The sequence below is a fragment of the Colobus angolensis genome, unplaced genomic scaffold (genome assembly GCF_000951035.1).
Source record: "Colobus angolensis palliatus isolate OR3802 unplaced genomic scaffold, Cang.pa_1.0 Scaffold74, whole genome shotgun sequence".
NCBI lineage: Eukaryota > Metazoa > Chordata > Mammalia > Primates > Cercopithecidae > Colobus > Colobus angolensis.
The window spans coordinates 8983594-8999791 of NW_012121154.1; the positions used below are offsets into that span (position 1 = coordinate 8983594).

Below are 16198 nucleotides of genomic sequence, written 5' to 3' on the forward strand. Positions count from 1 at the left end.
TAAAGACACATGCACACATATGTTTATTGCGGCACTATTCACAGTAGCAAAGACCTGGAATCAACCCAGATGTCCATCAGTGATAGACTGGATTAAGAAAATGTGGCACATATACACCATGGAATACTATGCAGCCATAAAACAGGATGAGTTCGTGTCCTTTGTAGGGACATGGATGCAGCTGGAAACCATCATTCTGAGCAAACTATCACAAGAACAGAAACCCAAATACCGCATGTTCTCACTCATAGGTGGGAATTGAACAATGAGATCACTTGGACACAGAAAGAGGATCATCACACACCAGGGCCTATTGTGGGGAGGGGACAGGGGAGAGGGATAGCATTAGGAGATACACCTAATGTAAATGATGAGTTAATGGGTGCAGCACACCAACATGGCACATGTATACATATGTAACAAACCTGCACGTTGTGCACATGCACCCTAGAACTTAAAGTATAATAATAAAAAAAAAAAATCTGGGTAACTTGGCAGAAGCAGAAGTTAGAAACACTAAACTGGAGGTAGTACATTTAGCTATGAAATTTTTTCTGGTTTCCTCTGACTAAATCTTTCCATCCTTTATTCAGTGAGAATCTATCCTAAATACCTGAAGAATTCTCAACATAGTAACGATGCTCTGTATATAGTGCAGAGAAATCTTGGAACGGGTAGAACTCCCACAAAGGAACAAAGTCTGAGATGCATTTGCAAGCCTCAGACATGAGATAGGAGCAATGTCAGGAGGAGTGATGGAAGATACCTTTGAAGACGTGAGGAAGGAAATGAATTAGTAGGCATGAATTCATACATACAAAGGATGTGCACTTGAGGGTAAAGGGATAGCAGAATTTAACTAGAGGCAAGTAACAATTTGTAAGTTGTGAGTAGTGAAGATACCAGCTTCACAAGAATAACTTATTGGGTGGTGAAGACAAAGATAAGTTGGAAAGACTTAAACAGTTGATCAAGAGATCAAGTAGTTTGAACTTAATACAGTAGACTGTAAGATGAGAATTGACTAGGAAGTAAATTAGTCTGGTCCAAGGTGGTGTTTAAGGAAGGCAGAGAGGGAGTGGTAAGTGAGAGATGTTGAAAAGGAAGATTCTGTAGGCCACAGTGACTCAAAGAATGCGGGGGTAGAGGAAAGAGGTATAAAAATAACTAATTAAAGCAATGCTTTATGTAGAGTGCCCTATTTTATCCAAAATGATGATGTATCCTATTCTGTATTTTGATTCCCATGACTAAGAAAGAAAAAATTATCTTAGAACATTTTTTCATACAGGACAGCAGTTTTAAAGCTCCTGCTTCAACAAACTCACTCTACCTCACTTGCACTTTGAAATTCCATAAATGGCATTCAGGTTGTTATGAGACCAGACCTGTGGGACACCTAACTCATCACTCACTCTCAATCTGACCAACAGGCCTAAAACTAACCTAAATATGGCCTGAAGTGAATGACCATTTAGGAAACAAAGTAAACTTTCCAGCAATATAGTAATGAAAATATATGCCTAGCTTTCAAAAGAAATGTATCTTCTTATTTTTATGGAGAAAAAAAATGATAAAATTATAAGTATTTTCACAAGGATGATCTCATTTTCACAGTAGCTCTGCAAAAGAGGAAACGGAGGAGATATTTTTAGTCCCATTTTATAAAAGAAGAAATTGAGAGATGGGGAGATCAAGTGTCTCTTCCAATTCTCCCTCTCAAGTAGGCCAACAGGTTAGGGCCAGAGCCAGTCTTCCTGATGACGTCCCTTTCTATGCTCTTAAACCCAATCTGTCTGAGGACTTGGCATGGCACTGTCAGATGACATACACCAAGTGTCTTATATTTTTATTTCACCACATGTAAATGACATTTATACAGCACAGTCTATAAGTATTCTACCCAATAAATTCTATCTGAACAAGTAAATGTTTGCTGACATCCCCATCTACAAGAGTTTTGGCCATGACTTATTATCTAGACATCTATATTTTTTTTTTAAAGTGGGCAGTTGCGTACTGTCAAGTTGTTATATAGTTTTGTCCTGTAATAACTGGTCACTCATCTTTTACATTCAGAAATCTTCTATCTTCATAAAGATATTGTTGCAGGGTTCTTTCTCACTTGCCTGATGACTTGAAAAATTGCTGTGAGTGGAAAATACCCATAAATTGTAAAAGGCAGTCTAAGAAACACAAATAGTTCTCACTCTGTTTCTAAATAGCAAGATCACATTAAAACTCAAAAATGGATAACATTAAATCACTATAATTCAAACAACTACTCTTTAGACCTGGCAGGGAACCTTGAGAGCTTTCAACATGACCCTTAGTTCCTTTCTCCTATGAATTTCTGGCAGAGCAGAGGGAAGGAGAGAGCACGCTTGGAGACTGGGGAGTCTGTTAACAATGATTAAAGTTTGGGAGAGCCTTAGAGGAAGTGGCATTTATTCCCTTTCTCACTTTTACTTGGCCATTCAGAAACCCATCATTTCCACAATCATCTTTGACTGTAACTGTTGTGGGAATATCTTGGTAGGACTGTCCTGATTTTATGGAAGAACATAACGAAGGACAAATAGTAATTACTGAAATAGCAATCATCTTTTGCATAACAATTTATAGCTTAGAAACCGTTTCACCTGTATGATCTCATTGGTTGTTTCCCATAGAACAATAAGCTGCTGTTACTATTGCTCATCATTACTTCTAAAGACTCTGAGTCGCAGAGGATTGAAGCCAGTTTGGGAAAGTTATACAGCTAATAAGTGATGAAACTAGAACTCAGACCAAAGTCTTTTGACCTCATATCCCATGTGATCTCTACTATACCTTACAGCCTCCTAAACCTAAGGAGAATGTTGGAGCAAGAATGAAAGTAGACATCAAAAATAGTCAATGAGTTTAAAAAAAAAAAAAACCTTACTGAATAGGAAGATTGAGGAAATTAGGCATACCTAAGAGAAAATCCAAAAGGCCAATAAACATGAAGAGATGCTCACCCTCACTGGCAGTCTGGGAAATGCAAATCAAAACTATGATCACATCCATTAGATTAGTAAAAATTAAGTCTGAGAATACCAAGTACTATGTCAGATGTAGAGCAATGAAAATTTCAACACACTACCGATGGGAGTGTCAATCGATATGACCTCTTTTGTCAGCCATTTGCCATTATCTAACAAAGTTGAAGATGCACATGGTCTATGCCAGCACGGAGTTCATGGCAGAGTTATTTTCAATAGCCACAAATTTGTCATAACTCCAGTGTCCATTAACAAAAGAATGGATGAACATTATTAAGTAGTAATATAGCCATCAATAAACACTGTATTATGATGAAAACTAATGAACTAGAGGCACAAGTATCAAAATAAATATCACAAACATATTTTAAGAAAAGTTACAGAATATTAAAATATATACCGTTTACAAAAGGCTTAAAATATGTAAAAATACTTTCCAGGGATTATTATTTAGGGATTAGATACTATTTAGAGATATTATTTTTATGGACACCTAGATATGATATAAACTATAAAGTATATGTAAATAACAAACCTCAAGTAGGACAATGGTTACCTTGGAAAGGGCTGTAAAGGAAAGCAAGTTGGGGGAGAGGTGCTAGCCATGGGGGATTCAACTAAAACGAGCAATGTTCCAGTCATTAAGTTGGATGTTAATATACAAGTATTTGTTGTTCTTTCAACCTTTTAAATGTGGAAAATAATATAACATTAAAACTAAAAGAAACAGGAGGAGAAAAAAATAGTCTATCTGAATTAGACACTTCTCTGGGATACTGAGATGAACAGAATCAATTAAAAACGATGCCCAAAGCATCCCCAGCTGCCACAGGCTGACGAGGAATTATAATAGCAGTGAGGAAATGTCCACCCCAATTCAGTTCTGAGCCATGGAACCACGTTCCAGCCTCCACATCAGTACCCTCCCTGATAGACATTATGGAAAAGTGAAGTTTCATCTGACCAATCACATAGGTAGTGACATTTTCTAGAGGCAGACCTAATCTGGATCCCTGAAAATGTCTGCTTGGCCTTTCTGTCAATTTGGGAAGAGGGACTGTTAATTAAGACAATGCTGTTAATTGTTTTATTCATTTTATGTTATACACCTACCAAAGACCAGAAAAGTAGTCAACTCTAAAAGTTCAACTCTGTTTTTCATTTTGGATGTTTGCAAGCTTGCTGGGCAAGGATGTCTCAGAATGAAATCCCTAGCCATTTGCACCTCCCATTCCAGAATTATTCTGATAAACTGATGTGTTCTGAGTTGTTTATTTGACAATCTGTGAAAACATGTCTTTTCATCCCTAATATACTCCTCAGCATAGTCAGGCACAATCTCAATTTGCAAGTTCAATTTTCAAGTATTATGGTTTGTGAAGATAAAAATAACAATCCATGATAAAATAGTTCTCCAAAAATAAAATTGTTATTCATACATAATTGAAAATTTTTTAAAACATTTATCTCAAACAGCCATGATTTTCTGCATTTTAAGCAGGAAAAAATATTTCTCTGAACATATTTTATAATGAATAATTTGCATTCAGGGCATTTCTAATCTAAAGTTAGCCTCTAACCAGTAGACCTCTGAAAATCTGTGATAGTTCACTGGGGAGAAAGGACAAGTGCCTTTATTGAAAATGATCCGCGGAAATATTAGTTTATCTAAGATCAGAGGATGAACTATGGCAGCTTTCTGTTTGAAACCAAGGGTCCCAAATCTCTTCCATCCTATTTTAACAACAATCATATTAATAATAGTCCACATTTATTGAGCACTGTGTGTCACACACTATGCCAAGTACTTTTCCTACATTATGTCATTTCATTCTCACAACTTTACAAATGAGGAACTGTGGCTCAAAGCACGTAACTTGGTCAATATCGCGTATCTGTTAAATAGTTGAGCCAAGATGTCAACCCAGCTCCCTAATCCCAAAACCTGCACTCTTGACCTTTGCTTGCATATACATGGAAGCTTTGTAATTACCTGCTATAGATGAAAAAAAATAAATAAATGGGCAAATTTTTTCTCTTCCATAAAAGAGAAAAAAGGCAATTGACTTATTAAACTTATATAAAAAAATGGTAGGGCTTTCTTTTTCATCTAAAACTCATGACCACTACTTCTCAATAGTTTGAAAATTCTTTTAACTGAATTACACCAAAGATGGAAAATAAGATGAAAAAGAAGCATAGAGAATGTGCTTCTTCAAGGTACAAATTCTTCTAACCTTTTCTCTCAGAGCCTTTCTTTCTGAATATGAAGTTGTTTCTGAACTTCAAGAATAACCAAGTAGCTTTTTTTCAGCATTTGATCATTATATTTGTTGGCAGTCCTGTTGTAACCTTCAGTCACCTACAGTGATTTTAAGTATATTCTAATTGATTTTCTCACTGCTTACTGAGAAACAGCACCTCTCACTAGTCTCATAAATAATTCCATTTCTCTATGTCAATGTTAATTGAACTTACCTCATGTTGTCAATCTCTTTTTTTCTTACAGGTGATGTCATTGTCTATATTAATGAAGTTTGTGTCCTTGGACACACTCATGCAGATGTTGTCAAACTTTTCCAGTCTGTTCCTATTGGTCAGAGTGTCAACCTGGTGTTGTGTCGTGGCTACCCTTTGCCCTTTGATCCTGAAGACCCTGCTAACAGCATGGTGCCACCCCTTGCAATAATGGAGAGGCCACCTCCAGTGATGGTCAATGGAAGACACAACTATGAAACATATTTGGAATACATTTCTCGGACCTCACAGTCAGTTCCAGATATAACAGATCGGCCGCCTCATTCTTCGCACTCCATTCCAGCTGATGGTCAGCTAGATGGCACATATCCACCACCCGTCCATGATGACAATGTGTCTATGGCTTCATCTGGAGCCACCCAAGCTGAACTTATGACCTTAACCATTGTGAAAGGCGCCCAGGGCTTTGGCTTCACCATTGCCGACAGTCCTACAGGACAGCGAGTGAAACAAATACTTGACATTCAGGGATGCCCTGGCCTGTGTGAAGGTGACCTCATTGTTGAGATCAACCAGCAGAATGTACAGAACCTGAGCCATACAGAAGTAGTGGATATACTTAAGGACTGTCCCATTGGAAGCGAAACTTCTTTGATTATCCATCGAGGAGGTAAGACAAACACTGGCTCAGCAATAAAATATATGGGTAAAATAGTAGGATCCTTTAATAATATTGTTAAAATGGAGATTTCCTTGGAGTTGAATGAAATTATACTTTAAAAAATAAAGCTTAAAGAGTAAGAGAGAAAAATACGAATTAAAGGAAGCTGTGTTTTTGAATTCTGAGAATACGTCTTTTTCTATTTTGTATTAAACACAATAATAGTTCATTCAGTCTTACAAACATATTGATAGAAAGTTGGAGGGTAAAGATTAAATCCCCAACTATGAATGTATTCTGTTTCAAAAGTTCATTCATGTATCAGTCATGGAGAACTCAAACTGGTTTCCCATTGATTTAATTAAGAAACCTGCTTTTACGATGGAAGCAATGCTTTCAATCGTGCTTAGGTTTCCAGGCTAGCAGGTGGAAGCTGGTTCAACCCCTCCCAAGCCCAAGCACTGTCTTGACAATACTCAGAAGGACCATGAACTGTGAGAGCTCTGGGAGCTGTGCTGCTGTCGAAAAATCTTTTCAAAGTTTGGAATGATGTTGTTCAGGACACTTCTGCTACTGCAGAGACTGCTATAGAAACTATTACCCATAGTACCTCCCATGATCTGAGAAGAAATTTACAGAACAGGGTGAGGGCTGAAGTTCTGGGCTCAGTGTCGTGGGCAGAGTATGGAAATAGGAACAGGGCCAAGTGTGGTAGAAGCTCTGAGCCCTGAATGTTTCTTCCCCTCTGCCTTCTCTGTGGGGAAGGGAATGGGGTAAAGCACAGGGCCCCTTCTCCACATCTCTTCTGCTTTGCTCTGGATGACCAGTTAACCTGGAGAGAAAAGGGAAGGAAGGGGCCATAGATAAAGAGGATACTATCTCGAAAAAAGAGTGTAAAGGAAAAGGATCAGGCTGAGCCCTGGTTTTCCTATTTGCCAATTTGTGGACTTAGGACACTGAAAGTCAATGAGCCTCAGCCATGTCATCTGTTGCAATGGGATAATACTACTACCTAACCCAATGGTAGTGTTGTAGCCCAACATCTGCTCACTAAATGTCTGGTGACTCTAAATTAATACCGAAGCTTCAGCATGGATGGGTCAAAAGGAACAGGGCAATGAGGAACTCATGCATGAAGGACACACATGTGACCAACATGTGGTTGCCTATTCAAAGCACTCAAAACAGCCTGAAACTGTCAGTTTGAAAAGCAAGTGAAGGCAGTCAAAGCTGAAAGAAAGTAGCACCTTTTATGATTTATTTGGCCCTCTCTGCAGGTGTTTTTCCTTCAAGGAAGTATTACATTGTTGATTCCTTGTCTGGAAACGGACAGCAAACACCAGGCATTTGGGAGCTGCACTCTATAAAGTCTTAGGTTCCTGTACTAAAAGAGAAATTCATACGATAGCAAAACAATCCTAAATGTGACCTTCTCAAGGCATTGTTACAAAATAGCAGTTGAATTCTGATAATTAAATGTTGGCAGGGTATTTTAATTTCTTGCATTGCTTAAGATTAAACATTCCTAATTAAACAGTCATATCTTCATAGTGTCCAATTGAAAATCAAACATTTGGAACAAGTTCTTGATATTAAAGGATATCACAGAATCACTGTGCAGTCTCTACTGTATGATTCATAGAAACAAATTTGGACACATTTTTTTATATACAGCTTCTTCTAAAAGCATGACATAGCAGAAAAAAAGGTACTTTGAAATCCCTAATTTACATTATGGTAATTTGTACTTTTTTGAAAACATGTATTGTATGCCTACTATCAGCTAGGCTACCCTGTTCTCACTTTTCCTTTGCCCCCCATTTACTCCACAAGTAATCAAAGTGGTCTTTGCATTTGGGTTGCGTTTGGGCATGAGGGACTTGCTTTTTGTTTTTTGCCTAGCATAGCAAAATGCAGTATGCTGTGATGCTTAAAGTACTTCTAGTCGAAAACCTCTTGAGTTTACCCTGATTCCCACAATTTGCACTCATCTCTCTGAAATTAATAGGAACTAGCACCATGCTTAGGTGGTGAAATTCACTTTGTCTTATTATGGGCTACTCAGAAGTGCCTATGACCTCACTGAGATAAGCAGACTCAAGAGCTGAGTTGCAGGTCTGGATCCTTACATCAGGACTATGGGTGGTCAGCTGTTTTTAATTATTTACTAGAGTTTTAATTTATAAAGTAATAATGTACATAGTTTAACTTTTTTAAAGCAAATAATGTCAACAAGTATAAAATGAAAGTAATTTTCTGTCCTATCCCAGACTTTCAGTCCTTTCTCCCTGAGGCAAATATATTGTATGTATAGTCACAGAAAGTTTATGGTCTACCAGCACATGTGTGAATATATATAGTAAGTTTAATGTAGATGGGATACATGTGTGTTACTTTAAAATACCTTAGTTATTTGGTATTTGTTTTACATACACCATGTGGTATAATTTACATACCACAATACTCACCAGTATAAGTGTATGTTCAGTAAGTTGCTAAAATGATATAGTTGTGCAACAATCATCATAATCCTTAGAATATCCATCATTCAGAGTTCCCCCAAACCCCAGGTAACCACTAATATGCTTTCTGAATAGTTTTGTCTTAAGTTTTCATAAATGGAATCATACAGTATGTAATATTTTACTTAGCTTAATGCTGGTGAGTGTTACCTGTGTCGGTGCAGGTTTAAGTGGTTTGTTTCTTTTATGGCTGCATAGTATTCCATTGTATAGATCCACTCCATTTTCGTGTCCATTCATTAGTGTATGGACATTTGAGTTGTTTTCGTTTGACGTTTATGAATCATGTTGTTATGAACATTTGGATACACATGTTTGTGTGTGCTTATGTTTTCATTTTCTTGGGTAGATACCTAGGAGTGGTATTGCTCAACTGTAAGAAGAATATATATTTAAATTGTTAAGAAATAGAACGTTTTCCAAAACAGCTGTTGTACAAGTTTCCAATTGCTGCCCATTGTTGCCCACATTTGATATAATCAGTCTTTTTTATTATTGTTATTCTAATGAGCATGTAGTGACATCTTTATGTGGTTTTAATGTACATTTCTCTAATCCTTTTACATGTTTGCCATGTTTTCATGTGTTTATTAGCATTCATATATCTTCAGTAGCACGTCTGTTCAAATAATTTGCCTATATTGTGCTGTCCTTTTAAGTTTTATTAAGTTATAAAAGTTCTTCCTTTATAAGCTATGTGATTTGCAGGTATTTTCTGTCTATGGCTTGTCTTTTCATTTTCTTAGTGGTGCCTTTGAGGCACACAAGTGCTTCTGTTAAAATCCAATTTATCAATTTTTTTTCTTTTTTTTGAGACGGAGTCTTGCTCTGTTGCCCAGGCTGGAGTGCAGTGGTGTGATCTTGGCTCACTGCAAGCTCTGCCTCCTGAGTTCAAGTGACTCTTCTGCCCCAGCCTCCTGAGTAGCTGGGATTACAGGTGCATGCCACCATGCCTGGCTACCTTTTTGTATTTTTGGTAGAGACAGGGTTTCACCATGTTGGCAGTGATGGTCTCAATATCCTGACCTGCCTCGTTATCCACCTGCCTCAGCCTCTTAAAGTGCTGGGATTACAGGCATGCGCCACCGTGCCTGGCCCAAGTGTTTTTTTTCTTGTATGGATCCTTCTTTTGGTGTTATATCTAAGAAATCTGCCTGACCCAAGATTTCTTGTGTTTTCTTCTAAAAATTGTAAACTTTTAGCTCATTTGTTTAGGTCTATAAACAATTTTAAGGTAATTTTTGTGTATACTGTGAATTAAGGGCCTAACTTCATTTTTTTTGTTGTTTTTTTTTTGTTTGTTTGTTTTGCTTGTGTATATCCAACAATCACTCCAGCACCATTTGTTGAAAAAGCTATTTTTCATTGAATTCCCTTGACACTTTTGTCAAAAATGAATTAGCATAAATGTGGAGGTTTATTTCTAGATGCCCTATTCCATTCCATTGATCTGTTTGTCTATTCTTGTGCTAATACCATGCTCTCTATGTTACTTTAGCTTTCTATTAAGTCTTGAAACCAGAGGTGTTAGTCCTCCAACTTTTTCTCCTTTTTCAAAATAATTTGGCTATTCTAGGTCCTTGGCATTTCCATAGACATTCTAGTATTGGATTGTTTTTTCAGTTTTTTGTTTTTGTTTTTTTAAGAGACAGGGTCTCACTCTGTTGTCTAAGCTACAGTACAGTGGTGCAATCATAGCTCGCTGCTGCCTCAAACTCCTGGGCTCAAGTGATCCTTCACCTCAGCCTTTCCAGTAGGTAGGACTACAGGCACATGCCACGGTACCTGGCTTTTTAAATGTTCTCTTAGTGATGAAGTCTCACTGTGTTTCCCAGGGGTGTCTAGAGCTCCTGGGCTCAAGCAATCCTCCTGCCTCTACCTCCCAAAGAGCTGGGATTACAGGAATGAGTCACTGTGCCTGGCCTAGGATTGCCTTTTTAATTATTTTGTTACATAAAAGGCCTGCTGAGATTTGGGTGTTACATTGAATCTATAGAACTATTTGTGGAAAATTGCCAACACTGAACCTTTTAATTCATAAAGGTAGTGTATCCCTTCACTTATTTGGATCTTTAATTTCTCTCAGTAATAGTTTGTAGTTTTCAATGTACAGGTCTTATACTTTCGTTCATTTTATTTCTAGCTATTTTATTCTTGTTGATGTTATTGTCAATGGAATTGTTTTATGTCTTTTCAGGTTGTTTATTGCTAATATATAGAAATACACTTGTTTTTCACTTTTGATTTTGTACACTGCAATTTTATTAAACTGACTTTTTAAGTCTGGAGGTTTTTTTGTAGACTCCTTATTTTCTATGTAGTTATTATACCATCTGGTAATAAAGACAGTTTTACTTCTTCCTTTCCAATTTGTATGCCTTTGACTTCTTTTCCTTGCATTATTACAGTTGCTTGAACTTCTCAGAATGATATTGAGTACAAGAGAGGTGAGCAGACATCCTTACCTTGTCACCAATTTTAGAAAGAAAATGTTAGTCTTGCATCATTACATCTGATTTTAGGGCAGGATTTTTATATGCCCTTCATCAGGTTGAGAAAGTTGTCTTCTCTTCTTGGTTTGCTGGAAATTTAAATAATCCGTGGGTCTTTGTTTTTATCGAATATTTTTGCTGCAGTTATTGGGATGATCCTGTAGTTTTTGTCCTTTATTGATATGGTATATTATATAACATGATTTTTAGATATTGAACTAATTTAACATTCCTGGGATAACAACCCTACTTGATCATGGTATATAACTTTGTGTATGTTGCTGAATTTCATTTGCTCATATTTTGTTAAGGATTTTTTAACCTGTTTCGGGGAAGATTTTTCTGTTTTCTTTTCTTGTGACGTATTTCTCTGGCTTTGGTGTCAGGATAATAGCGGCTTCATAAAATGAGTAGGAAAGTGTTCCCTCTCCCTCTATTTTCTGAAAGAGTTTGTGTAGAGTTGATATTATTTCTTCCTTAAAAGTCTGATAGAATTCACCAGTGAAGTCATCTGGTCTGAGCTTTTATTTGTAGGAAGATTTTTAGTTGTTAATTCCATTTCTTTTCCTGATTTAATGTTTTCTTCTTAAATCAGTTTTGGTAATTTATGTACTTCTAGAAATTTTTATAATTCATCTAAGTTGTTGAATTAGCATAAAGTTTTTAATAAAATTTTATGTAATTCCTTTTTAAGAACCAGCTTTTGAAATTGCTTATTTTCTGTTTTCCATTTCAACATTTTTCACTCTGGTAGTTATAGTTTTTTCTCTCCAACTTACTTCTTGTTTGATTTACTTTTCCTTTTCTGTCTTGTTGAGTCAGAAGGTTAGAGGATTAATGATTCCATTTCTTTCTAAGAAAATCACTTACAGCTATAAATTTCACTCCAACTACTTCTTTAACTAAATTCCATAAATTTTACTATGTTGTGTTTTCCTTTTTCACTCAGTCCAAGATATTTTATTTCCCTTGTAATTTCTTTTTTGACCTATAGGTTACTTAGAAAAGTGTTGATTCTTCCAACATTTGGAATTTCCCAAATCTTTTTCTATTGTTGATTTCTAATAATTTCATTGTTAAAGAGAACACGTTTTGTATTATTTTCATCCTGTTAAGTATGTAACAGTTGTATATGTCCTAGTGCCTTACTTTAATATTCTTTTGGAGGGTTTTATATATTAGTTCAGAAATATATCTTGTTTTTAAAACTTAATCAGATTCCCACGAATGCTAATGGATATTGTTGTTGCTTTCAGGTTTTTTCCATTAGAAAAATGATGTATCTTTTTAATCTGTTTTTGACACTTAATAATTGTACATATTTATGGGGTATATGATGTTTCAACACATGTATATGCTGTATAATCATCAAATCAGGGTAAGTAAATCCATCATCTCAAGAATTTATCTTTTTTTGTGGTGAAAACATTCAAAATCCTCTATCTACTTTGAAATATACGTTATTGGTAACTATAGTCAACCTAATGTGCTATAGAACACAGGAACTATTTTCTCCTAACAGTAACTTTGTGTCCTTTGCAGAACCTCCCCCAACCCCTCCTTTCCACTACCCTCCTCAGCCACTGCTATCCACTATTCTATTGTCCACTTTTATGAGATGAACTTTTTAATATTCTGCATATAAGTGAGATCATTCAGTATTTGTCTTTCTGGACCTGGCATACTTAATGTAATGTCCTCTAGGTTTATTCATGTTGTTGCAAATGACAGGATTTCATTCTCTTTTATGGCTGAGTAGTATTTCATTGTGTAGCTTTACCACATTTTCTTTAACCATTCATCCATTGATGGACACTTGGGTTGGCTCCATATCTTGGCTATTGCGAATATGCAGTGCTTCAGTAAATATAGAAGTGAAGATAACTCTGTGACATTCATTATATTTTCTTCAGAGATATACCCAGTAGAATTACTGATCATGCAGTAGTTCTATTTTTAATATTTTAAGAAACCTCCATACTGTTTTCTATAATGGTTATACTAATGTACATTGCCATCAACAGTGTGCAAGGGTTCCCTTTTCTCCACATCCTCTCCAACACTTGCTATCTTTTGTCTTTTTGCTAATAGCTATCTTAACAGATTGAGTGATATCACACTGTGGTTTTGATTTGTATTTCCCCGATAATTAGTGATGGAGAGCAGTTTTTCATATAACTGTTAGCCATTCATATGTCTTTTGAGAAATGTCTATTCAGGTCTTTCGCACTTTTTTGTTTGTTTGTTTGTTTTTTAGCTGTTAAGCTGTTTAAGTTCCTTGTATATTTTGGATATTAACTTCTTGTCAGATGAATAGTTTGCAAATATTTTCTTCTATTTTGTAGGTTGTCTCCTCACTCTATTGATTGTTCTTGTTCAGTATGGAATCTTTTTAATTGGATGTAATATTATTTGTCTACTTTTGGAGGCATATCCAAAAAACACTGTCTAAGCCAATATCATGAAGTACCTCCCCATGGTTTTCCTATAATACTTTCATAGTTTTGGATCTTACATTTAAGTTTTTAATGCATTTTTATTTGATTTTTGTGAGAGATAGAAGTCTAGTTTTATTTCCAATTTTCTCAGCACCACTTATCAAGCTGTGCTTTCCCCAATGCATCTCTTTTATCTGATGTAAGTATAGCCACTCCTACTCTTTTGGTTACTGTTTGCCTGGAATATCTTCTTCCATCCCTTTATTTTCAGCCTCTGTGTGTCCTTAAGGTTAATGTGAGGCTTTTGTAAGCAGCATATCATTGGATCTTGTTTTTTAAACTATTCAGCAAAACTGTCTTTTGATTGGAGATTTCAATCCATTTACATTCAAAGTATTTATTGATAGATAAGGACTTATGACTGATGTTTTGTTAATGGCTCACAGTAGAGATGTGTATAATTTACAGAGCAACATAACATTATTGAATTACTCTGGATTTGATATATTTGCCCTTATCAGTGAATGTTGTACTTTCATATGTTTTCATTTCTACTTGAAGAACTCCCTTAAGCATTTGTTATAAGGCAGCTGTAGGGGAATGACTTCCCTCAACTTTTGCTTGTTCAGGAAAGACTTTCAGCACTTTCAATATCATCCCCTTCTTTCTTGGCCTCTGGGATTTCTGCTGAGACATCTATTTGTAGCCTAATGGTAGTTCCTTTATATATGACTTGACATTTTTCTCATTGCTGCTTTTTAAATTCTTACTTTGTTTTTGACTTTTGACCATTAATTTGCCTCAGTGAGGATCTCTCTAGGTTGAGTCTGTTTGGGAACCTGTTAGCTTCATGAATCTGAATGTTCATAGCTCTTCCAAGACTTGGGAAGTTTTCACCTATTATTTTATAATTACAGGTAAGCTTTCTGTTCCTGTCTTTGTCACTTCTTTTCCTGAAACTCTCATAATGCAAATGTTTTCTCGTTTAATGGTATCCCAGAACTCCCATAGGCTGTTTTCACTTTTTTATTGTTTTGGGCTTTTGTTTTTGTTGTTTTCCCCTCTTATTGGGTAATTTCAAAAGACTTATTTTCAAGTTCAGAGATTCTTTCTTCTGCTTGATCTAGTCTGCTGCTGAAGCTCTATATAGTATGTTTATAATTTCATTCATTAAATTCTTCAGCTCCAAGATTTCTATTGGTTCTTTTTCAGATAACCATCTCTTTGTTAAATTTCTCTTTGAGATCATGAACTGTTTCTCTGATTCTTTTTCAACTGTCTATCTGTATTCTCTTGTATCACACTGAGTTTATTAAAGACCATTATTTTTAATTCCTTTACAGACAATTTATAAATTTCCCTTTTTTTGGAGGTTGCAGAGAGTTATTGTGTTCCTTTGGTAGGGTCATATTTTCACCTCCAAATGAGTCTTAGTATGCCAGCTGAAAAAGATGTAGTGGCTAGTTCCAAGTATATTCAGTGGTATAGTCTTTGTACAGATTCTTCAGCTGCAATCAACATTTGCGATGATGTCTCAGCAGCCTAGGCTATAGGAGTTTGTGGCAGCAGCAGCGGTAGCATAGATTGCCAGGGTTCTTGGTGGCAAGAGTTTTGAGACTGTCCTGATCATGTTTTCTCCAAAATGGGCAGACTTAGCTGAATGAATCCCTCTTGCTGTTGGGTTTGACATGGTCAATATGCAGCTGCAGCAGCACTGGGCTCCAGGATACAGGTGTCAGAACAGCTGTGAACCTGACGTCCTGGGTTCAAGATCTTGCCAACCTATTGTAACAACTGGGTCTTGTGGTATAGGTTTACTCTGAGGCAGAGTTGGATAGAGATTACCCACAGAGCCAGGGTCTGTGACTCTGAGGCAACCTCCAGCAGCTTAGGCCCAGGGGACCAGATTATAGCTATGTCTCTGACCCTGAGGGCACGGCACAGCACTGGCCTGGCTCCAGGAAAGAAGGGATGCTATGGAGATTTGGCCCTGGTGAAGGGTTTGTCTCAGCAGCTCAGACTCTAAGGAGCTAGTTTGACTCCAGGGAAGCAAGGTACTAGTTGTTTAGCATGCGGGCCAGGGTGTCTCAGCTCAGCCAATGCTGTTTCTCTGGGATGCAGGGTTTCTATCAGCTCAGCCCAGCTTCACCAGGGCACTAATTCCTTTGGAGGCAATGTGTTGTTTCAGCTCAGTCCCAGGAGATGTGACTGCTCTGAGTGGCCAAGACATCATTTCCCAGGAGGCAGGGCACATCTTCAACTCAGGCACTGGTGGGACATGACTGCTGGACAGCCAAGGCACCGTTTCCCCAGGATGAAGGGTACTATTTCAGCTCAGGTATGGGGGAGCTGGGTGTAGCAGTTACTGGGAGGGGTAAACGAAGCTGCTTTGTCAATCCACTGTTTCCCTGGGAGGTAGCGCACAGCTTTATTTTGGGTCCTGATTGACAAGATGCAGCAACCACTGGGAAGGGTAGATAGGGTAGCCCTGCAGCAGCTTGGCCTCACAGGGTAGGGTATGGTAGAAACTCCTCTCAGTGATGCTGAACCACTGAACAGGGGTGGCTCCGTGGTGGCTAAG

The 16198-nt window shown here is 37.0% G+C and overlaps 1 protein-coding gene across 1 annotated transcript in view; it reads left to right on the forward strand.

Annotated features, from left to right (window-relative positions):
• Positions 1-16198, forward strand: part of MAGI2 (membrane associated guanylate kinase, WW and PDZ domain containing 2) — a 1457999-nt gene that overhangs the window by 1253794 nt on the left and 188007 nt on the right. Inside the window, exon 10 of the mRNA XM_011927762.1 lies at positions 5536-6174. Within this exon, the coding sequence (XP_011783152.1) occupies positions 5536-6174 (639 nt within the window). The remainder of the gene's footprint in view (positions 1-5535; positions 6175-16198) is intronic.